Source organism: Choloepus didactylus, chromosome 10, assembly GCF_015220235.1.
Source record: "Choloepus didactylus isolate mChoDid1 chromosome 10, mChoDid1.pri, whole genome shotgun sequence".
Taxonomy (NCBI): Eukaryota; Metazoa; Chordata; class Mammalia; order Pilosa; family Megalonychidae; genus Choloepus; species Choloepus didactylus.
The window spans coordinates 86,869,277-86,894,187 of NC_051316.1; the positions used below are offsets into that span (position 1 = coordinate 86,869,277).

The window sequence follows — 24,911 nt, forward strand, 5'->3', positions numbered from 1 at the left end:
CAGCCACTTTCCTAAGCCAAGGCCATTCATCAGATACCAGCTGCATGGCAGAAGCACAGCGAGGGGAAGGGGGTTGGCAGAGGAAACTGGCCAGGAGTGTCTTTTTAAATACAGTCAGGAACTTCCTCTCTCTACATTTGCAAGGATAGTTTAGGTATGATGGGTTAATTATATTGACCTTCGTCTCAGCCTGGATTCAAATCCCAGCTCTGCCACTAGCTGTATAATTTGGGGCAAGATTTTTAGTACCTCAGTTTCTTGACCTATAAAATGGAGACAGCAATAATTATACCTCACAGGGCTGTGTATAGATTAAATGAGGATTAGTTTTTCCAAAGTGCTTAGAAGAGAATATGGCATAATCTGTAAGTGCTATACATAAGGGTGGCTATCATTATTATTATTTTTGTAGGTCCCTAAAATTTCCCTCATGTTTCCCAGTGCCTGGGAAATCTGTTTCTTAGGGAAGGCCAGAGTGGAAAGGGAGCTGGTCCCTCCTGTTACCAAAATTCTAGGATTTTAAGTGACTTTCAAACTAGTGTAAATTCAAACTCACTATGGTCTTATAATACTATGAAACAATCTTCAGACAGAATTAAATATCCTAAATATTATTTTTGTAGAAAATATTGAACTTCGTATAATTTTTTTTTTTAATCCAAGGGCAGTCATCATTTATTTATTCTTACCAAACTGAAGCCCAACCGCAGCATATCAGGGCTAAGGAAGGGCCCTGTGAAATTTCCCTATCTGGTCTTCTTCCTCATTAATGGGGAGACTGCAGGGAAGGGACTTATCGAAAGCCACTACTATTAGTTAGAGAAAGAGACACAGAATCACAAGACACATAAAGAACAGGAACCACTAGCAAACAGGAAGCCATGTAACTTCAAGACAGCAACATTTATTTAAATAGTCTCAGAAAAAGTTTCTGAAAACCAAGAGCCACTCTGAAAAGGGAATGCAGCAAAGGCAGAGAAAAGTACCAGTATCAGTGGGTTGGACTTTTTCCGGATATCCACGCCAGCCTCTGCGTTGTGGTAAATGTTGTTGCCGGCGATCAGGCCTCCGCCCTCCAAACGGAGGAAGATGCCAGATGCTCTGCAGCGGTAAATGTCATTCCTGAGCATGATGATCTAAGCAGAAAAGAGAAAGGCCTTTATTTCTCCTGCTGCAAAGATTTTCTAAACCCGCTCAGAGGAACACCTGAGTCTTTTCCTTCCCTTACCATCTGGTCCATGCTGTTCAAAATGTGGTCAAGAGGAGTGCCACAACGCCAGCACACTCACTCCCCCACTGGTGCGCGCCTAGAGACGGTGCCATCTCCCATGCCCTCTCTGATTTTGCCCTGCAGGCTCTTTATGAACCTCATGTTGGTTATTTAATACAATCTGGGTCAAAGCGTGGCCCTATATTCCATTTTCAGAACTTGCAAGCAGAGAAACTGATGATGGGATGGAAAAGACCTTGAGAGAAGATGGGATTTGGCGGCCTTCAAACTGTATACACACTGAGTTATATGAAGGTTTTGCCATGAGTCAAGGTCACAGCTAATTTAATGGAATCAATTTCCAGATCCGCCACTTTGGTACATGTTCTTTCCTAAAATTCACCTGCCTGTGAGAGCACCCACGGTTAAGGGACCATGCAGGTTCTCCTCTCCCACTTCCTAGTTCTAACTGCTCAGAGGACCTAGGGAACACTGGCACTTGACACCTAGCACTGGATCTTGATTTCTAAATAAATTCTCCGGTAAAAGGACCCACGGCTCATTGGAGAAACAACTGATTCCAGGATTGGGGCACAGGAGGTATAAATGCGCCTAGAACACTATATTGTTCTAGAAACTAAAGAAGTGCTGAAATAATAATAGGGACAAATCAAAAGTCACAGGAACCAGTGTGATGGGGCTCTGATTGGATAAATCTGGACAATTTGAGCATCAAAATAATGTTAGTAATGGATTATAATCCATTGAGTAAAACAGGAATCCCTTAGTTGATACTGATTTCAGTAAATACACACATATGTGGTAAGGGAGGGGAGAAGGGAAATCTTTACCTTACCATAGAATGCCAATTAAGAAATGTAGAAAGAATGAAGGAATTAGAAAATCACCATTTGGCAACCAATATAGTAATAATTGATTTCAGGCCAGACTATCCAACAGAGGCATTAAAACCAGGGGGTAAAAGATTGGCAAGGAACAGGAACATTTACATAGTCTCAAAGTGTCTTTCCACAAAATTCTTATTAAATTTTCAGTGGAGAAATGTGGAAGATACCATCTTAACCAAGTGATTGTTAACATCTCCAGTAGAAAAGGACAAATCAACATCATATGCCTCCTGATACAACACACTAAAAAGAACACAGCGTCACTTCTGTGATATTCCTGCTCAAAATATAGAATATCAATTTAATCATGATGAAACATTAGACAAACCCAAATCAAGAGACATTCTGCAAGTAACTGGCCTTTATGCCTCAAATTATGTTAAGGTCATGAAAGATATGACAGGACTGAGGAACTGTTCCAGATTAAAGGACACTAAGGAGACATAACAAATAAATGCAATGGGTGATCCTGGACCTATAAAAGGCATCATTGGGACAACTGGCAAAATGTGAATGGGATCTCTGAAATAGATATAATAGTATTGTATCAATGTACTGATTTTATTTAAGAATTTTTACTTATGAGATTTCCTTTGTTTTTAGGAAATAAAACACTAAAGAATCAAGGTATAATAGGATGTCATGTCTGCAACTTACACTCAAAATGGTTCAGAAAAATATAAATCATCTATAGAGAGAAAATGCAAATGTAGAATATTAACAATAGAAGAATCTGGGTGAAAGGTGTATGGAAGTTCTTCATAGTATTCTTGCACCATTTCTGTAGATTTGTAATTATTTCAAAATAATAAGTTAAAAAAATTGCTATGACCACATCATACCCACTAGAAGAGCTACAATAAAAAAAGACACACAATAACAAGTGGGGTGAGGATGTGAAGAAACTGGAACCCTCAAACACTGCTGATGGGAATGTAAAATGGTACATCTGCTTTGAAAAACTGTTGGGCAGTTCTTCACAGAAAGTTAAACATAGAGTTACCATATGACACTCCTAAGTATCTATCCCAGAGATATGAAAACATGTCCACACAAAAACCTGTATACAAATGTTCACTGCAGCATTATTCATAATAGCCTCAAAGTGAAACAACACAAATACTGAATGGATAAAGTGTGTTCTATCCATACAATGTAATATTATTCAGCCATAAAAAGAAGTGAAGTGCTGATTCATGCTACAACATGAATGAATCTTGAAGACAGCATGTTGAGTGAAATAAACCAGACACAAAAGGACAAATATTGTATGATTTCTCTTATATGAAATACTTAGAATAAGCAAAGTCATAGAGAGACAAAGTAGAACAGTGGTTACCAGCGGTGGGAGGCAGGGTGGTAGGACTGGGGAGTGATTGCTAATGGGTATGCAGTTTCTTTCAGGGGTGATAAAAATGTTCTGGAATTAGACAGTGGTGATGGCTACACAACTTTTGTAAATATACAAAAGGTACACTTCAAAATAAGGGGAATTTTATGGCATTTGAATTATATCTCAGTAAAAATAATGAAAACTGCTACTGTATTTAAGTTCCAAGGAATACTTTTAAAAGGGTGACTATAACCATTTTATTTTTAGATGTCAATGTTTAAAAATACCAGAAATTATATCCTTTGCAGCTATTTAAACTTACGATGAAAATTTTAGATGTCATCTTAAAAATGAGTGATGGAATGTGTAGTATTTCAAAATTCTTTTAGAGAATATGCAAGCAAAATTGTTTGAAAATCTGTGATCCAGTTTGTGTCCCTCATTTTACGAACAAGGCAACTGGGGCTGAGGGGAAGTGAGTTGTTCAAGGTCACAGACATATTAATGGCAGACCAGGGCGGGGATCCAGAACACCTCACTTTCTCACTCAGATCCCTGCGCCTCGGAGTGTGTCCAGCACACAGTAGGTTCTCCACATACACATGGTCAACAGATGAGTGTGAAGGACGAATCTGCTGACTGCCAAACCAGTGTAATAATCTCAATCTCATGGTTCTAAACATTTTATATTTACATGATTAGATTAGTTGCCTGATTTTTTTCAAAGATACAAACTTTATAGAACGCTATAACCTGTTTCATGAACTATCAAATGACTCAATATACTTACACAGAATTTGGCAGAATCATTAACATTCATGAAGAAAGTTCCGCTCAGGGCCAGACAGATTTGCAGTTCTGAGAGCTGATGGCTTTGATAAGAAACATGGGGGAGTAAGTAATAAAAAGGCAGATATAACTGCATCTGGGAAAACAGTGGAATGTGAGTGAATTCTGATTCCACAGGCACCAGAGGATGTGCAGTTTGGCATTTGAATGTCATGGGAATATTAGACCTTTTTCACTCTTTGTTCAGTTAGCTTTGACACCTAGAAAGAACACTAAGCTAGGAGTTAGGAGAGCCGAGTTCAAGTCCCAGCTACTTGAAGTTGCTATGTGACTTTGGGCCAGTCTCCTCCCATGTCTGGGCCACAGTGTTCTGCTCTCAGAACTGGTGTGGCTCAGTGTAGCTTCAGGGGTCACCCTCTCCGGTGGGCCAGACTGGGTTCTGGAGACAGACTGCTTAGGTTTGGATAGAAGTTCCTATTATGTCCATTTGTGTGACCTTGGGCAAGTTACTTAATGTGTCTAGGACTCAGTTTCTCTCTTGTAAAATGGAAATAATACCTACATATAGCGCTACTGAGGACGAAATGAGTTATTACGAATAAAATACTTAGTACAGTCCTCTGCTTTAGATAAGGCAAGGCATGATAAATGTTGTTGGCTCTTATTATCATCTGTAGAAGGAGGTAGGTAAACTCGGATCCAGAAGGGCCCTGGATGTGGGCAAGGCCAATCTGGGATTCTGAGTCCATCTCTACTGCTCCTTTCCCTGATAGGCAGGTCTCTCACTTTTGCTCCTTCACCGTCGCTGCCCACATCTCAGCATCTTCTCGGGGCACAAAGCCCACCCAAGTGGGTTTCCCCCAGCTGCTAGAGAAGACGTCATGTCACCTCTGTATCAGCGATACTTTTTCTTTTTAGAAGCTCCAGCAACCAGGCTCCTGCTGCCAGCCTCCACCCTCCTGGGGAGGTTCCAGGGGCAGAAACAGAGAGAGCACCCTGTGGCCACTGGATCAGGGCTCCTCGGCACAGGGACTAGCTTGGTAAGCCCTGTACTCCCACCCACAGCATTGTATTAATGCTACTTAGCATATAATTGTTCCTAATGCTGGGTACTCAGGGCACCATGGATCTTATTTCAGTTCGAAGCTCTGAATACAAGTTTTTTAGGTCCTTGCCAGAGACACTCACTAGGAATTGTTGGCTGCACAATTCATGCCAAAGTCCCAAGGAGGCAACTGATGTACAAGAGGGCTACGACCAAGGCCTACAACTTTCTGTCTCCCAGTGGCTGATACTGACTCCAACTACAGTCTACACAATCACAGCTCCTAAGTCTGCAGTCAAGGCAAAACTCGCTCCAGAAGTCCAGACCCAAGGAGCCAAATGTCACACAGATGCTCCCACCTCAACGTGCCCAGAATTGAACTCAATGTCTTTCTCCCCACACCCTGACCTTCTCCCATGTTCCTACCATTACCCCAAGGCCAGGAACCTGGACTTCACATCCTTGACTATTTCCTTCCCAGGTCCTTCTTTCTCTCTTCAGACTCTCCTATGCCATGTTCTCCTTCTCAGCCACTGTAAGCATCAGCTGCCCCTCACTCATCTCCTTGCCTCTAGCCTTGGCTCCCCTCCAATTCATTCTTTACCAAGCTGCACAAATGAGCGCTCTAGAATGCAGATCTTCTGACCACAATTCTCTTCTGCTTAAAATCTTTCAGCGAGTTCCCACTGCTCTTGAGGCAAACTAATCTCTTTGGCAGGACTTCTACAGCTTTTGGGATTTACCTCCTGCTGACTACTCCGTCTCCGCTTGCCATCCTAATCCTCACACCTCACATTCTGGCCATACTGAGGTTCTTAGAACTCTCTGAATGTGCTGCTGTCCTCTTTTACTTCTGGGCCTTCACACTTGCCTCCTTTGCCTCACACTTTCCCCTTGCCAACTCCAGCTTGGCAGGAGGTTCCTCGAGGCTGGGTCCAGGGCTCTCTTTTCTGGGCTCCTATGTCATCCATGGTTATGCACACCTCTACTCTAGCACCTCTCACTGGATTAGTAATAGCCTTTTTTTTTAAGTTACCATTTATTGAGCACTTACTATGTAGCAGGCACACTGCTAAGCACTTTCTATCTATGACCTCTGTTGATCCTCACCACTCCTTGGAGACTGGTGGAACCATCGGTCCCAAGGACATATAGTAAGGGGCAGCTGCAAAAGCCACATCTTAATAACTATGTTATGTCTGTTTCCCTAACTCACTACATTCTCCTGCAAGGCTTGGACCAGATCCTGTCATTGTGATGCCCCAAGAGCAAACCTATTATCTTTCCCTTTTAATTTAACTATTATCTTTTCATAGTACAGTCTTATATGCCAACTGAAATTCTTTTTGGAAGTGGGCTGGGTTTAAAACAATAAAAATGCCATTACTATTCACCACTCCCGAAGCCTTCTGAGACCTGCAAGACCTACATGTGCCATTTGCACAATGCCCTTCAGCTCACTAGGTGCTTGGGCAAATATCACTACCCTGGACTCTCACAAACCCTCCTAGCAAGAGAGGTCAGGTGCGAACACTTATTTCCATTTTACAGAGCAGGAAGGTAATGTTCACAATGCATTAGGGTAGAGGTGGGACTCAAACCTAGGAGCTATATGGCACGCCTCTTCTGAAAGGCCCTGTCTTTCCCTTTAGAAACCTTTCCCATCATCACCCATTTACAGGATCTGAAGATTGTTCTGCGGTGCCCAAAGAGCCTGCACATGCAGGATGCCGATCACCCACCTCAGTGCCTGGCTGGCTCTTATCACGAAGGCCAAACATCTCAACAGGGCTTTCCAAGCCCTGGGCAAGGGGGCTTCTGTTTAATTCCCCAGCATTACCTGTCACACCTCCCTCCATCCCCAGCATGGTGGAAATCAGCCTCACTGAATGTCCACTTGTCCCCTGAATGTGTCAAAGCTCTCACCCAGGCCCTCACACATGCTGTTCCTAGGAGGCCCGCACTCCATGACCCCCTTTTCAGCACACACGTCTCATTCTCTCTGGCCATCCTCTTCTCATCCTACTCAGTCGTGACATCCTTTTCTCTGCGAAGCCTTGCCAAACACCTCACCCAAGTCTGGATTGAATGCAGTGATCGTGTTTCCCTGAATTTCCCTTATTCAAAGCTTTTGTTCCATCTACTAGGACTTGGGTGACATGTTTGAGAAACAGTATAGTGAAAAGAGGCAGAAGACTTGGGTTCTAGTCCCAGTTGAGCCCTTAACTTGCTGTGTGACCCTAAGTCACCTTCCCTCACTGGGCCTCTGTTTCCTCTTCTGTAAAATGTGAACAGTTTCTGCCCTGTCCAAATCAGATGATGGACATGAAGGGAAGTATGTGTTAGCAAGCTTAAAAAAAAAAGATGATGAACTAAAAAAAAAAGGCAAAAATAGCTCCATCAAACCCTTCCTGCATAGAGCCCCATGAGCCCTCTCACCAATCAAAAATCATGCTCCTGGTGACCCAATAAAGTCTCACGGGTTTGCAGAGTACGCCCCTATGACAGCACCTTGCTATTATGTATACATCGCACTGCATAGGTCAGGTTCCGGAAGATGTTTCCTTCCATCTTGGCTCGGCCGTAGGAGCAGACGAAGACACCTCCCTTCCCATCCTGGAAGAGGCACTTGCGGATGAGGCAGCCCTGCACAGAGCTAGCCAGTGCCATGGCCTCCTTGTCCTTCTGCAGCTCCTGCTGCAGGGAGTTCAGCACCAGGCAGCTGGGCAGCTGAATGGACGCTCCTGGCAGTGGCGGGCCCAGAAAGGAGCCCCCCAGGACAGGGCGTGGGCCCTGTACCTGGTAGGACAATCTGTATGTGAGCTGGTCCTCATCCTCCTCCTCGCCGCTAGGACTCAGGCCTCCATCGCTGCTGTCTGGGGTCTGGGCCACCCTTTCGCCATCGCTGCCCACCTCTGCCTCCTGGGAGCCAGCCTTGGAGCCTGGCTTTGGAGAGCTAGAGGCTGGGCTGGTAGGGCTCTGGCTGCCCTCAATAACAATGTCACAGGTCCTTGGGCTCCAGGCCTGGTCCCTGCTCTCGAGGTCCAGAGACATTAAAGAGCCAGAGTCCTCTGTGGGAAGCAAACTGGGTGAGGACTTGATAAGCCCCAGCAGATACTTGTAGGCCCAGTTCTTCTCTGCTGACGGATGGCCCTCAACAGTCACAGAGTTGTTTTCACTGCCTACAAATTCACAGTTTTCCAGGACACACAGGGGCACATTGTGCAGGAAAATATGGGTGTTTCTGAAGGTGCAAAACTTTACTTGGCAGGTGCCCGGGCCATGGACCTGGATGTGCCCATTCTCAAAGTTGCAGTTGTCAAACTGGACATGACCTGATGTTGTCTGGAGAATGAAAAGGAGAAAATGGATATAATAGGGATGAGATTTGTTTTGCTGGTCAGTACTCTAGCTGCTCTCAAAGGAGAGTTACCCAGGACAAAAGATTTCACTCTCTTGAGCTCCAGTTTCTGTGTCTACAACATGGGGCTTAACTAGTTAAAAAGCACAGTGCCGGGCACGAAGTTGGCACTTAATAAAAGTTAGCTATTATTATTTGGGGTCAGGGACATGAGAAGCAGAGTCCTCAGAAATCTGGTATGGAGGTGAGGGACATTCTGAGCGACTAAGTAGGCAGCTCACTTAAACAGGGTCTTGGGGACCCAGAGAATAGGGGCTGGGAGACATGGAGGCAACCATTACCGAAGCAAATCCCATCCCTTTCTACCTCTGGGGAGGCTCAGATTCCAGGTGTTATCTGGTTTCAGCTATAAAGGGGGTGGGCTGGACATCTACCCACTCCAATAGTCCTAGCATTCAACTTCTTAAAAAGTTAGGTTTTCCTGACCTCCTCCCACCAGCCACAGCAATTCCTTCTTCCTCTGAGATTCCCATTGCTTGTTTCCTTGTCCCTGTCACCTTCTGTCTGGGATGGCAGTCACGTGAGTACTTGTAGTATTTGCCTGTGAGAGGAACTTACATGAAGGACAGTGTCTCTTGTGCCCACAGAGCCTGGAAAGAGACTGGCACAGCTGGAGCTTAGAAACTGCTATTGGGAACTGAGTTGAGCACCCAGATCAAGGAACGCCTAGAGTCCACGGCCACCGAAATGCCATCACACTGGCCCCTAGCAGAAGCTACTGTCCTGACACCTGGAGAACCCCAAACCCCAGAGCACAGCTCATCCGAGTCCCTCAGGGCTCTGGGCCTGACCGAAAAGCAAAGGTTGGTGAGAACCAGTCACTCGATACTCCTGAAAAAAGACTGTTTCTGGCTTTCATGTCAAATACCATCAGATATATTTGAACCATAGAATGATGAAGTGTCTCATAATCCCATTTAATAAGCCAGACATATATACCCCTTGAACAATTTTTAAAATTCTGTAGCAGTGACCTCGCTTGATAGCCTGTTCCAGAACTTAACTCCCCCTACCCTCTCTAAGTTCTTCTTTATGGCAAACCTAAGTTTTTCTTGCTGAAATTTAAGTCTGTTTTCTCTTACTTGGTCCTCTCTGTAGATAAACACCAGCTCTCTGGAGATGCAGAGCCATTGCTAGGGTTCTCCTTATACCTCACTGAATACTGCTGTGAAATCACAAGCAAGGCCATCCCAGGCCCCAGTGCTTTCTCCAAAGACTCACTAGTTTTCATTTCTTTAATAATTTTTGATTAAATGCAATCATGGTCTGACCACTAATATATGCCAAACACCAAACACACAGAGGTCTAAGGCCAGACCCCATCCCTTGAGGATCTACAGTTATACTTCATGGGAGTAAGTAAGGGCTGAAACTAACATGTCTCTCTAACAATAAATGTGCTCTGAAAGCTGAAGGATCTAGGAGAGTGCTCCTTCTAGAAACAAAATCTACTTCTGAGTCCACAGGCCAACCAAAAGAAGCTCAACTTTCAAGGATGAAAAAGTAGGTTTCTAAGTTCCAGGGCACCCAGCATGATGTAATTAAAATAACTTAGAATTAGAAGGTCTGAATTTTGAGTCCTAACCTCACTGATTACCCACTTAAGTTACTTAGTATCTCTGAGCTTCAGATCTCCCCTATGTAACATGGGGATACCTCATCTACCCTTTCTACCACAAATGTTTGTTCTGGGGATCAAATGAGGTCACAGACGAAAAGTCATGTAGATTATGAATATAGGCTTTGGATTCTGGCTCTATCCTCACTAACTTTGCTGCTTAATTTTGTAGAGCCTGTTCCTACATCTATAAAATCAGACGGCACTATCCATCTCCTAGGGCTGGAGGGAGATGGAGGCTATAAAGCATATGCCTGGCACACAGTAAGCGAATCATAAATGACTGGTGGTGTGATGATTATTACAAATATGGGAGACAAGTTGTCATTTGTAGTAACGGTGGCAGTATACTTTTTATGATTAGATACATAATTCAGGTATTATAATAATTTTCTAGGCAATGTATAAGCTCTGGACTGATATGTCAGAAGCCACCAATACCTCAGTACATGCTTTTCTTTGAACACAACCTCAGCTCTGGAAGGCGTGATGTTGCATGAATATTTCCTGATCCTCTCTCCAATCACTCTTGAGGGGTGACTAATCCTGGTAAAAGCCTGATTTTCCTTGAAACCCAGGGCGGGGTTTCCATACTGAAGGTCACTGTTCCTGCACAGCCTCCCCTCTCTTTGGCTCGCCCTCTGGCCACGGCTCCCCTGGGTTCTCTGCTCCCAGAACCTGCCTTGCCCACAGAGCTGCTCCACCTGTGGCTGGTGGGCCAGTTTGGAAGGGAAGAAATATGAAGCAATTTTATGCTCAAGTCCAAGGCTCATTTTTCTAATCTAGCTTTGCCAAGTATAAAAGAGGTATCTTGATCCCTACTGAACTGTATCTATTTCTCAGTTGGTTCAGACCCCAGGTGTGTGCGTATAGGAGTAATTACTAAAGCCTCCATTCCAACAAACCAGGGATTACAAACCCACCGAAAGGGGGCCAAGCCCCCAGGAGTAAGGGCCCAGAATTGAAAAGGCCATCTATCTGCTGCAGACACCCACCTTATACATGATGGGTGAGAACCAGGCCGGCATGAAGACGAGGTTGCACAGGCGTGCGGTTGAGCAGTGCTGGTCGATGCTGGCTAGCAGGACCACCTCACCCAGCTTCCCGTGGCCTACAATCTCCACAGGCACCTTCAGGATGATTTCACCTTGCTCTTCGTACACACCTGGAAACAGCACAATTCGGTCATACAGGCTGGCCATGGCTAAGGCACTGCCCAGGCTATCAAACTCATGGCCTGGCCCGACACTCAGGGTACGCCGTTCCCTCCTCCGGCGAAATAGAGAAAAGCAGACAGAGGACTCCAAGTCCAGGGCATTCTTGGTCCATGTCTTGGAGGCCAGGTAGTGTTGCTTGAAGGCCTCCCTCCAAGACTCCGGCTCCACATCAGGCTGGTTGGGCCAGTTGGGGTGGCGGCACTCGGTGCAGCCCAGACACAGCTGCCGCCAGCGGGTGCTGTCGAGACTGAGAATCAGTTCATACCAGGCTCTGCATACCAGGCTGCAGCGGCCCAGGTCAGGAAGGTGCAGGTAGGCTAAGATCATGCGCCACAGCTCCAGGGGCAGGCCGCCAGCCTCCATGGTCACCTGGGAGGCAGAAACAAAACAAAAGAGATTTCTGTCTGCCCTGCTTACAGTCTCCCTCTTTAAAACATCTCCTGGCATCTCCCGACCCCAGGGATGAGCAAGTGAATAAGGCCCGTTCATTCAGAGTACTCTATCCTGCATTCAGAATCCTTTTTGGGGATTTTTTCTTCCTGGAATTAGCAGGGAAAACTCTCTTTTCTCCTTGGCCAGACACCATAGGAATATGATCCCAGAGCTGTTGCTCGTGGAGGAAAGCTTTTGCCACAGTCAAGCAGAAACAGAGATAAAAGACAAAGTGAAAAAGAGAAAGAAAAAATGTGAGCACGTGTGTATGTGCCCTTTTGGTACTGATTACCAAAGAAGCCCTGGCATCTGTGGTCTTTCTTTGAGTCTGTGAGCTACCCCAGGGGCTTTCCTATAAATTCCGTTTTTGTTTAAGATGGTTTGATTTGGGTTTCTGTCACTTGCAACTTAAAGACTTTGGACTAATACAGAGGGGACCCACCTTTGGCTGGCTGTTACTGTCCCAGACCTCTCGATCCTCTAGACTTCAGGGGAGGTACCTCTATCTCTTCACATCAAAAGGAAAGAGAACCATGACAATGAGTGTCCATCTGTTTGCTTCTCCGTGCACCCAGATCAAGTAATTACCACTGTTCCACCATGTGCGTGGCCCCCAGAAAGACTGCTGTTGGGTCAGCTGCTACGAGTTTTGGTCCCGGCTCTGCCACTGGTTATTGATGTAACCCTAGTATCCTAAAAATTTACTAGGTTAGCTGCCTGGCCATCTGCACCCTTGCTTCTCCTATCAATGATTTACACCACATGGTTACAGCAGTGGGGCTCCCATCAGCCATGTGTGTAGAATAAAGTTAGCCCATCCCCTTGGCTTCAATTAATTAGATTCTAGATGGTTACAACTGGGCCATGGAGACCTCCTCCAGGGAACTAAGCCTGTTGTGATTCTAGAATTGGGCTGACTTTCTTGAGTGAAAGAACAAGCTATAAACTCAGGAGTATTTGCTGCTAACTATTTCTCCCTGGAGTGAGGGTGGTGAGCAGAATGAAGAACTTGGTCTACATTGCGAGAATGAATCGGAGACACCAAGGAAAGAGAAAAGGGCTGAGCAAGGCATCCTGATCTGTAGTACTCCAGACTGTGGCTCCAGTCTAGTCTCAAAACTTAGCTTTACAGTTGCCCTTTAAATTCCATCAGATATCTCTGTAGTCTTATAATAAATTCTCTTTTCTAATTAAGCTAACTTAATTTCCACTATTTAACCTAGTTAAAACTTACTTGCTTATGAGTTTCAGTTCTCTCACCTAAAAAATAAAGGGTTGAAAAAAATAATAAAGGGTTGAGCTAGTGGATCTAAACCAACCTCTAAGTCTGAAACCCTATAAAGTCATTAGGCATGCCAAACAGAAACAGGGTAGACTCCACAACTGACCTTGATTAAGAAGTTGTTAACCTCTCTAGGGCCTTGGTTTTCCTCTCAGTTTTATGAAAATGATGATCATACTTGTAATTAACTAAGCCCCCAAAAAGGCCAGAAACACAAACATGTGATTATGTCTGGGAGAAATTCTAAGCTTCCTCAAGACTGGTGTGGCTTAAATTCTACGAATTAGTATTGGAGCCCAGGTAGGTAGATTTTCTATAATGATTACCCAGTGAGAATTTAATAAGCCCTCAGCAGCACTGGAAAAAACTGGGCTCTGGACTGTTAGGCATTCTAGAGAAAAAACTGGGCTCCTAACATTTTAACTACCCCAGATGAATTCCATTTTATTGATCTCCTTCATTTACAGTGCCTTCTGTGACACTGATGTCTACTAGTTCTCCTGCTACTCCTTTAGCTACCCCTTCTTAGGCTTTTTAAGAGAAAAAAATGTTCTTCTAATCATTATCTACCTGTTTGCTAGCTGAATGATCACATCCATTCCCCTTTGCTTCAAATATCACTGTAAAAGCATGACTACAAAATCCGAAATCTCCAGCCCCGATAGTCTCTTCTAAGGTCCATACGTGACTAGCCAATTGCCTGCTGGGCATTTCTACTCAGATGTTCCACAGATACCAAAAATTTAAGTCCAAAACTGAACCCTGACTTCCACTTCAAGGCCATGCTAGAATAACTGGAAGTGGATTCTCCCTCTGGCCTTATAAAGCTGGGCAAAATATATGAGGCACTGCTTTCAGGCACTGAACAACAAGCTGTGTAGGACTGCAATCTTTCAGAGAAAGGGACACAGGACATGAGCCCCATGACTGCTCTAGTTTTTGTCCTGGTGGCACGTGCCCACTAGGGTGTAGAGAGGTGGCGCCCAAGCAGAGTGCTAGTTTCACTGAACAGGCAGATCTGAGTCCTGTGCTGCTGATGAGGCAGGAATTTGTGAAGCAGGATACCAGACAGAGTGGCACAAAGTAGGGCAGAGGTAGGTGGGCGGTTTCTTGGCTGAGGGCTGGCCTGCACATACGTAGGGTAAGACTTCATTCATCAGACCTAGCAGAGATCACCTTTAGTGAGAACTAAAGGATGATACTAAAGATCATGCAGAGCTGGGAGATGCTGGAGTTCCAGCACAGACAATATGGAGTGTTCACAATGACACTAAGAAAGAATATGCCAGAAAATTTAATATTTAAGAATAAAAACAAGCCAAATAGGATCAAAATGTTCTGCCATTTTGTAATTTAGCTGCCAGTAATTTAGCTGCCTGCTAGAATGAGACTCAACTCTTTTACTTTTTTTTTAATACAACGTAATTTAGACTATCTCAACATATCACCCACAACATTCTGCATAGGATCAAACACTATCAGACATATGAAGAAGCAAGAAAATAAGACCCATGGTTTTAAAAAAAGGCAGTCAATGGAAGTAGACTCCAGTGTATACATTAGCAGACAAAAATGTTAAGATAATCATATGAGTGAATGGATGAGGAATTTCAGCTGAGAATCTTAAACTACTGAATCTATTGAAAACTCTAGAAATAAAAAAGTACAATACTTGAAATTAAAAAAATCAACTGATGGGCTTAATAGACTGGAGACTACAGAAGAAAGGTAGTAAACTTGAGGGTAGACTAATAGAATTAAGACAATCTAAAGAGAGAAAAAATATGGAAAAAATATGAACACAGCCTCAATGACTTCTAGGAGAACATAAAAGGGTCCAACATATGTGTAAGTGGAGTACCAGAGGAAAAGGAAAAAGAGAATGGGCAAAAATATTTGAAAAACTATGACCAAACAGTTCTCAGATTTGGTGAAAAGCTTTAATTGCTTATATTAGGAAAAATCAATGATATGTTTTCAATCTAAGAGGCTAAAAAAAAGGAAATAGTACAGATAAGAGCAAAAATCAATTGAACAGAAAGAGATGAGTAATAGAGAGTATAATAAAGTCAAAAGGTAATGTTGGAAAAGATTAATAAAATAGATAAATGTGTAGTCAAGAATGGTTATGAAAAAAGAGTCCCATACCTCACCTAATAAACAATGTCAGGGGTAAAAAAAAGAGGGACCATTACTAGTGATTATAAAGATAATATAAAGATAATAAAGTAGTATAGTGAATAACCTCATGCCAAAAATTAGAAAAGATAGTTAAAATGGGAAAATTCTTTGAAAAACAAAATTTAACAAAACCTATGAAAGAAAAACAGAGAATCTGAATAACCCATATCTACCAGAGAAATTTACTTTTTAATAAAAAACCATTCCATAAAGAAAACTGTAGGTCAAGATAGTATTATTGGTGAATTTTATCAAACATTTAAAGAAAGAAATAATGCTAATCTTACATAAACTTTTTCAGAAAATAGAAGAGGAGAGAACACTATCAAACATTTTATAAGTCCTGTATAATTCTGATAAAGACAGTACAAGACAAGAAAATCAGAGAACATTATCCTTCATAAATAGAGAAGTAAAATTCTTAGCAAAATATTAGTAAAAGTAAGCCCCATAATACAGAAAAAGAATAATACATCCCAGAGAAGCAAGGTTCATTTGACATTGAAAAATCAATGTAATTCATCATTAAAAGAATAACAGAGTTGGGGAGAATCTAAGATGGCGGCTAGGTGAGACAGGACAAAAAAACACCTCCGTGAAAAATACTAGATAAAAACCAGAAAGTGACCCAGAACACCAGTTCCAGAGTAGTACCAGCCAGACAAGGTCTGCTAAATCTACAGGGACTGTGCATATGGTGAAACCAGGAGTCTGCATTCTGAAACGAGAGAGTGAGTTGGCTGAAAGTCCCTCGGCCATGCTGTGGTGTGGGGAAACGGTGGGTTGGCGTTTGGAGTCGGACTAGTTCTTAAAAAAAAAAAAAAGCCTGGGAGCAGCTGCAGATACCACGGGAGCGGGCTGGGCTAACGCTTCGGTGTCCGGCGTGGAGGATACCCCTACCACACCCACTGCTGATTGTCTCAGGCCCAGGGGAGCAAAGAGGAACCAAAAGGAGAAAAAATGCACAACTTGCAGCCATCTTCCCGGCGGGTGGGGGCACTCCTGCCCGGGGCCAAACCCACAGCACAGAGCCGTGCCAAGAAACCCAGTGTGACAGGGAGTCTTTCCTGCAGTACCACGCACATGCCACAATATCGGCTGTGAACAGTGGCCTTTAATACACCTAAGGCTGATTGTCCCAGAGCTGGGAGGGTGGAGCTGTGCGGAAAGGGGGAAGTTAACGCATCCCATTCAACCATCTTTGAAGGGGGCTGGGAATGCCCCTGCACAGCCCGGCGTCCCAGGGCTTCCCTGAAGGCCGGTGTGCACTTGTGACGTGGCATGGCCCTCCTTCCCTCAGCAGAGGTCCTGGAAGAGCACAGCAGGGAAAGGAGAACCACTCGGAAATCCCAGGGAACCTACGCCAATACCAAGGACTTTTGGGTCAGTGGCAGACAACAGCCTTAAATTTCCAGGAACACCTAGGAGGTTTGATTATTAAAGCTGCCCTTCCGCCCTAACCTCTCAGACACATGCCCCTCATTCAGGGCAGACAGCACTGACAACACACTCAAATTAAGTGCACCAACTGGATCCACAAGAGTCAGATCCCCACACACCACAAAGACAAAGTTGGGGAGAACTGACTTGAGGGGAATAGGTGACTCAAGAACGCCATCTGCTGGTTAGTTAGAGAAAGTGTACGCCATCAAGCTGTAGTTCTGACAAATTAAAGATTAAGTAAAGCAAATGCCAAGAGGCCAAAAACAACAGAAAATCTTAAAGCATATGATAAAACCAGATGATATGGAGAACCCAAACCCAAACACCCAAATCAAAAGATCAGAAGACACACAGTACTTGGGGCAATTAATTAAAGAACTACAGACAGGTAACAAGAGCATGGCACAGGATATAAAGGACATGAAGAAGAGCATGGCACAGGATATAAAAGACATAAAGAAGATCCTAGAAGAGCATAAAGAAGATATTGCAAGGGTAAATAAAAAAACAGAAGATCTTATGGAAATTAAAGAAACTGTAGGCCAAATTAAAAAGATTCTGGATACTCATAATACAAGATTAGAGGAAGATGAACAACAACTCAGCCTCCTTGAGGACCACAGAACAGAAAATGAAAGAACAAAAGAAAGAATGGGGAAAAAAATAAAAAAAATCGAAATGGATCTCAGGGACATGATAGATAAAATAAAACATCCAAATTTAAGACTCATTGGTGTCCCAGAAGGGGAAGAGAAGGGCAAAGGTCTACAAAGAGTATTCAAAGAAATTGTTGGGGAAAATTTCCCCAACCTTCTATACAATATAAATACACAAAGCATAAATGCCCAGCAAACTCCAAATAGAATAAATCCAAATAAACCCACTCCAAGACATATTCTGATCAGACTGTCAAATACTGAAGAGAAGGAGCAAGTTCTGAAAGCAGCAAGAGAAAAGCAATTCGCCACATACAAAGGAAACAATGTAAGACTAAGTAGTGACTACTCAGCGGCCACCATGGAGGCGAGAAGGCAGTGGCATGACATATTTAAAATTCTGAGAGAGAAAAATTTCCAACCAAGAATACTTTATCCAGCAAAACTCTCCTTCAAATTTGAGGGAGAGCTTAAATTTTTCACAGACAAACAAATGCTGAGAGATTTTGCTAATAAAAGACCTGCCCTACTTCAGATACTAAAGGGAGATCTACCGACAGAGAAACAAAGAAAGGAGAGAGAGATATAGAGAATTTTAACAGACATGTATAGAATATTACATCCCAGGCCACTGGGACACACATTCTTCTCTAGTGATCATGGATCTTTCTCCAGAATGGACTGTATGCTGGGACATAAAAACAAGCCTCAATAAAATTAAACAAAAAATGAATTTGTTCAAAGCACATTCTCTGACCACAACGGAATGCAAATAGAAGTCAATAACCATCAGAGACTTGGAGAATTCACAAACACCTGGAGGATAAAAATGAGGGGGAGATGAAAACATTCCTGGATAATCAAAAGCTGAGGGACTTCATCACCAGTAATCGGTCCTATAAGAAATGTTAAAGGGAGCTGAGCAGGCTGAAAGGAAGGGACACTAAACAATTGACTGAAACCACATGAAGAAATAAAGACTTCCAGTAAAGATCACATGGTAAATATAAATAACAATACTACTGTATTTTTGATTTATAACTCCACTATTTACTTCCTACAGGATCTAAAATACATCAACTGTAATGATAAATCAGTGGTTTTGGACTCAATGTAAAATATGTAATTTTTGACAAGAACTACATAAAGGTGGGGGAATGATGGAGTATAGGAACATAGTTTATGTGTCCTATTGAAGTTAAGTTGGTATCAAAGAAAAACAAGATTGTTATAGATTTAAGAAGTTAAATTTAAGCCCCACGGTAAACACAAAGTATCAGAGAATATGACCATAGACATGAAAAGTAGAGTAGGGGTTCCAAGAAGTGGGGGAAGGGGCAATGGGGAGTTAAGAAATGAGAGTTGGGTTTCTGTCTGGGGTGAAGGGAAACTTTGAGAAATGGATGGTGGGAAGGTGATAGCATTGCAACATTCTAAATGTGATTAATCCCACTAATGGAATGCTAGGGAAGGGGTGGAATGGGAAGATTTAGGATATATATATGTTTCCGCAATTGAAAAAAAAAAAAAGACAGTCTAAATAGATGACAATTAAATGCCAAGGATGATCCTGGGTGGGATATGAGGATGGAGGAGAGGAGGCTCAAAGGGACACAGATGGGACACAAGAAAAAAAAAAAAAAGGGAAATAAAGAATGTAAGCTTTATACCAATGTTGAATTTCTTGAACTTCTTAGCTGCGCTTAATGAGGTTGTATAAAAGAATGTTCCTGTCCATGGGAAAGGTATACGTGAATTATATTGTTTGTTCAAAGATATGTGCAGCTTCCTCTCATATGTTCAGAGGACAGAGCAATAGATGATGGATGATAGGGAGGGAAGGAAGGAGGGAAGGAGGGAGGGGGGGAGAAGAAACAGTGGTGTGACAGGATGTTAAAGGTGGTGGATGGGGTATCGGGGGAGGGGGGTCGGGGTATGATGGAGTTGTATGTATGGGGTTTGTACTGTTTTTGCAACTGTTTCTGTAAGACTGAATTTATTTCAAAATCAAATTTATTAAAATTAAAAAAAGAATAACAAAAAATGTTAAAATCATCTTAACAGATGCAGAAAAGCATTCAACAAAATTCAACACACATTCTTGATCAAAACTCTTAGCAAACTAGGAATCAAAGAGAACTTTCTTAACCTAATAAAGGATATCTATGAAAAACCTACAGCCGGAATCATACTTAATGGTAAACAGACATCACACTTCATGGGAACAAGGCAAAGGTATCCACTCTGAGATTTCAACATTGTACTTAACAACACAGCCAGTGCAATAAGGCAAGAAAAGGATATAAAATGTAAAAATATTAGGAAGGATGCAGTAAAACTATTTGCAGATAACACAGTTACGTATGTGGAAAACCATTTTAAAAAAACCTCCCTATAAATTATTAAAACTTATAAATGAATTTAATGAGGTCACATAATACAAGGTTAATATTTTTTAATAAATTTGATTTTTGTACACTAGCAACAGACAACTGGAAAACCATTTTTTTAAAAAAATTCCCTTTATGTTAACATCAAAAAAACACAAAATAGTAGGAAATTTAACAAAAGCTGTGCAAGATTTTTACATGAAAACTAGAAAACAGTGCTGAGAGACATTTTTTAATAAAATGAATAAATATACCGTGTTCATGGATTTGAAAATTCAACATCGTTAAAAAGTTAATTCTTCCCAAATTGTTCTATAGCATCACTGAAGTTCCAATCGAAATTTTAGCAGGTTTTAAAACCTGCTGATTCTGAAATTTATATGAAAATGTAAAACAGTTAAAACCATCCTAAACGTCACAAAAAATAAAGTTGCACTATCTGACTGCAAGACGTACCATAAGACCACAGTAAACAAGACAGGGTGATTTTGGCATAAGAGAAACAGAGAGTTTATAAACAGACCAATACACAAATTGGTCAGTTGATTTTTTAAACCATTTATTGTGAAATAATTTCAAACTTACAGGAGAGTTGTAAAAATAATACAAAACCCATACAGAGAACTCCAACATTCCCCCCTCCCCCCAGATACCCAGATCCACCAACTTGACATTTTGTCAAATTTGTCCTATTCTATCTATCCATCCATCCGTCTATCTTAGAATAGGTTGTATACCTCATGCTCCTTGAACACTTAATATTCCATGTACATTTCCTAAGAAGAAGGGTATTCACTTATGTAACCATGTGTAACCATCTTAAGCACAGTTACCAAGTTCAAGAAATTTAACACTGATAGAAGGCTTACAGTCTATAACCCTATTTTTTTTTTTTTTTTTTTAACATCCCAAAAACATCCTTTTGGGCCTTTTCTCCTCTATTATTAAATCTAGTCCAGAATGGCGTATTGCATTTAATTGTCATGGTCTCTTTAAGCCTTTATTTTTTTAACCACAGAAACATAAATACAGCTCTTCCATCTGAACCAGTCCTAAGCAAACAACTCAGAAGTGTTGATCACATTCACAACGTTGTACTACCCTCCCCACCATCCGTTACCAGAAGTTTCCAATAACTCCAAACAGAAACCCTACCCCCATTATGCATTAATTCCTTATTCCTCCTCCCACCACCCCTCGTAACCTTACTCTACTTTCTGTCTCTATGCTGGTGAATTGATTTTTTTTTAACTTTATTTATTGAAAAATTAAACAAAAGGTCAACTGATTTTTGACAAAGTACCAGTACAATTCAATGGGTAAAGAAAAGCCTTTTCAACAAATGGTGCCAGAACAACTTGATATCCATAGGGGGAAAAATATGAATCTTGACTCATACTTCACACCACACACAAATATTAATTCAACATGGATTGCAGACCTAAACACTAAAGCTACTATAAAACTATAAAGCTTCTAGAAAAAAAGATAGGAAAACACCTTTGCAACCTTGGGGTTGTCTAGCCCTAGACTCCAAAGATTTTCAAATTTTTTTCTAAAAGTTTTATAGTTTTACATTTTAGTTTTAAGTCCATGATTCATTTTGCATTAACTGATTAAGGTGTAAGTTTTCAGTTGAAGTTCTCTTTTTTTTTTTGCCTATGAATATCCAATTGTCCCAGCACCATCTGTTTAAAAGGTTATTCTTCTGAACATATTTTTATTCTGGTTTCTTTTAATGGAAGTCATATTTCAAGACCACAATCTGTGTACTAGAGGTACTTATTTCTATTGGGTTGGCCATTGTTTCTAATTCTTTCTTTAGTTCTGCCATCTTCTTTCCAAGGTTTTCCAATTCCAACCTATTTTGTTCTATCACATCATATCATATTATAATGGTCTTTCAGATCATTTGGAAATATAAGTTATAGTTCTGATTGGTTTTTTTAAGCATATCTTTCTGGCATGTTTTCACTGACTGTGGAGATATTAGTCTGCATGGGATTTGCTCATTTAAAAAGGAATTTCACTTTCTGCCATCATATTTTCCCAACATTTTATCATAAAAATTCAAAATACAACAAAGCTGAAGGAATTTTATAGTGAGCACAATAAACCCCATCTATATTCTACCAGTAACATTTTACTCTATTTGCTCATCACATATCTATCCATCTGCCCACCTCTTTACCTTAATAAATGGAATCATGCAGTATGCATGAGGCATCTTTTGCTCATCATAATATTTTTGAGATTTATCCATGTTACATTTATCAGTAGTTCATTCCTTTTGATTGCTGGGTCTTGTTACATTGTATAATATATTAGTATATTACAGCTTAAAAAATCAATTCTCGTATTGATGGACAACTGAACTGTTTTCAGTTTTTGGGCTATTATGAATAATCCCTGCTGTGAACATTCGTATATAAGGGTTTTTGTGGACATAAGTTTTAATTTTGCTTGATTAAAAATACACAGGAACTTAATTGCTGGTCCTTTTCCAAAGAGGTTGTACCATTTTACATTGCCACCAACAATTCATAAGAGACTCAATGGCTCTGTAACCTCACCAACATTTGTTGTTGTTAGACTTCTTAATTTTATCATTCTGGTAGGTATGCAATGGTATCTCATTTTGGTTTTGATTTACACTTCCCTCATAACCAGTGATGTTCAGCACTTTTCATAAGCTCATTAGCTATTCATTTATTTCTGTTCTGAAGTGGCTGTTCAAATATTTTGTTCATTTTTAATTGGGATGTTCATCTTTTTATTATTGAATTGTAAGAATTCTTTATATATCCTTCAGTGGTTATATGTTCTGTGAATATTTTCTCCCAGTCTGTGGTTTGCCTTTTCATTTTCTTAATGGTATCTTTTGATGAGAAATTTTTAATTTTGATGAAGTCTAATTTATCAATTTTTTCCTTTTAAGATTACTGCTTTTTGCTACCCTTGAGAAACCTTTGCTAATCCCCAAGCCATGAAGATATTTCTAGATTTTCTTCTACAATGTTTGTAGTTTTAACTCTCATGTTTCATTCTATGGTCCATCTTGACTTAATTTTTGTTAAGATGTGAGGTAGGGGTTCATTTTTTTTCTACATGGATATCCGGTTATTTTAGCACCATTTGTTAAAATGACTCTCCTTTCCCTACTGATTTCTTTAATGCCTTTGTCAAAAATGAACTGATGACAGTTTGGGTCTATTTCTAGGCTCTTTATTCTGATCCACTGATCTATATGTTAGTCCTTATGTCAGTACAACACTATCACCACATTTTGACACTTACTCTGTTTGTTTACTTCTGTCTCCTCCACTAGGCTGTGGTTCCTTTAGGGTAGAACTGGATTTTTTTTTTTTACCTCTGAAGGCTCAATACCTGGCACTGACTTCCTTCTATACTCCAACTCTACAGAACAGAACACTGGGAGAACATTCTAAACCATGGGGTACCTATTTTACTCTAATACCAGGTCCACTTGTCCCAGGCACCATGAGAGTGGGATTTGCTTTCTCCCTGGTTATGGGTTCTTTCAAGGAAATGATGCCAATATGTACATCAGAGCAGACAACGTGCCTATGCAAGTACATGACTTACTATTACCTACAATTGACTTGATCAGAGTCACTGGGAAACAAACAGATGAGCAGTACCTCTGGTAAACTTAACCCTTTTATATTTAACTTTCACTTGGCTTGTTCTTTCCCTCACAACTTCATCCCTTTGCATTCCAAATCCCTCCCAAATCCCTCCCAAACTTCTCCCCAGACCTTTCCACAGGCCATGGGTGGCTCTGCCTCTGGTCACCCTTTTCCTAATTTGAATGCTGCTTTTCTCATCACAATGTCTTCACATGGGGAGGAGGTCTGATGCTAGGGTCACTGTGAGTGGGGCAGATGCAGCTCAGCCTTGGTTAGGCCTTCTCCTCCAATTATGTTCTTGGCTCACCTCACTTATGTTATTTTGCTTTCTCTCCCTAAGGTCTTGGTGACTTATATATGGTTCTCTGAATTAAATGACTTCACATATTACATTTCTCCTAGCTAGCCCTGTCCCTTCACACAGTTCATTTCTGTCAACTAGTTCAGATATAGCCTCCTCTTACATAACAGACACCCCCTCTGATCATCACAGTTTACATTTAACTATTTTTATTCCCCCATAAGGTGGGCTCATTTACAACACTTTTCTAGCTGTCTTTGTTTTATTTCTTTTTCCTTATTATTTTGCTACTGTACTTTAAAACCACCAGAAGAATACAGTTATTCCCATTTTAATAATTTCTCATATGAAAATACACAAATTCTCAATTAACCAAACATGTCTTTCCTGAGGGTGATTTCATCTTAAACAGGACAAACAGCTATATCTGGAAGAAGTATCTTTTGATCATTATTAAGAGCTTTGACCTACTTCTTAGATTCCTTGTTCTCCTTGTTCCCACCTCCCACTTTCCAATTTATTAGCTCCTCTGATTCTTCTTGAGAGCAACACTTGCTGTGTTCTTTCCGGGATGCTTTCTTTACCCATGGTATGCTTCTCTTCTACAAGGGACAACTCTGACAGGCATTGCAGGAGTGAATCAGCTAACCCTAAAGGAACCTAATCTGGGCTCCAGGTGAGAGGCTTCCATACGACAGTCTCCCTGAGACCTGTGCTTATGGTCACTATTCCAATTCTCAGGAGGGTGTAAAAGAGACCCAAATCACAACCCACATTACAGCCACCAACCCTGATGACTGTATCTTACCTCATGGCCAACTCAAACGTAGTTCATTATATAACAGTATTCAAAGCCAGCCAACTTCCCTGTGATATTCCATTGCCCCAAGCCCTGCCAATTTCTGTCCCAGATGGGTCTCCCACAGTTACCATGGCAACCTATCAATAAGGAATACCCTGGGCTACCACAATTCAGTTAAAGAATATAGCAAGAACCAAACATACCTAGCAAAACTAAGTTCATAATAACAGTGC

General features: G+C 41.4%; 1 protein-coding gene across 2 annotated transcripts in view; it reads right to left on the reverse strand.

Annotated features, from left to right (window-relative positions):
- The window catches only part of FBXO10 (F-box protein 10), a 66,790-nt gene that overhangs the window by 19,744 nt on the left and 22,135 nt on the right, over positions 1-24,911 (reverse strand). For both annotated transcript variants that reach the window (XM_037798513.1, XM_037798514.1), the window contains 3 exons: positions 11,320-11,910; positions 7,797-8,630; positions 987-1,136 (listed from right to left, as the gene is read on the reverse strand). In XM_037798513.1, coding sequence (XP_037654441.1) covers positions 987-1,136; positions 7,797-8,630; positions 11,320-11,910 — 1,575 coding nt within the window. The remainder of the gene's footprint in view (positions 1-986; positions 1,137-7,796; positions 8,631-11,319; positions 11,911-24,911) is intronic.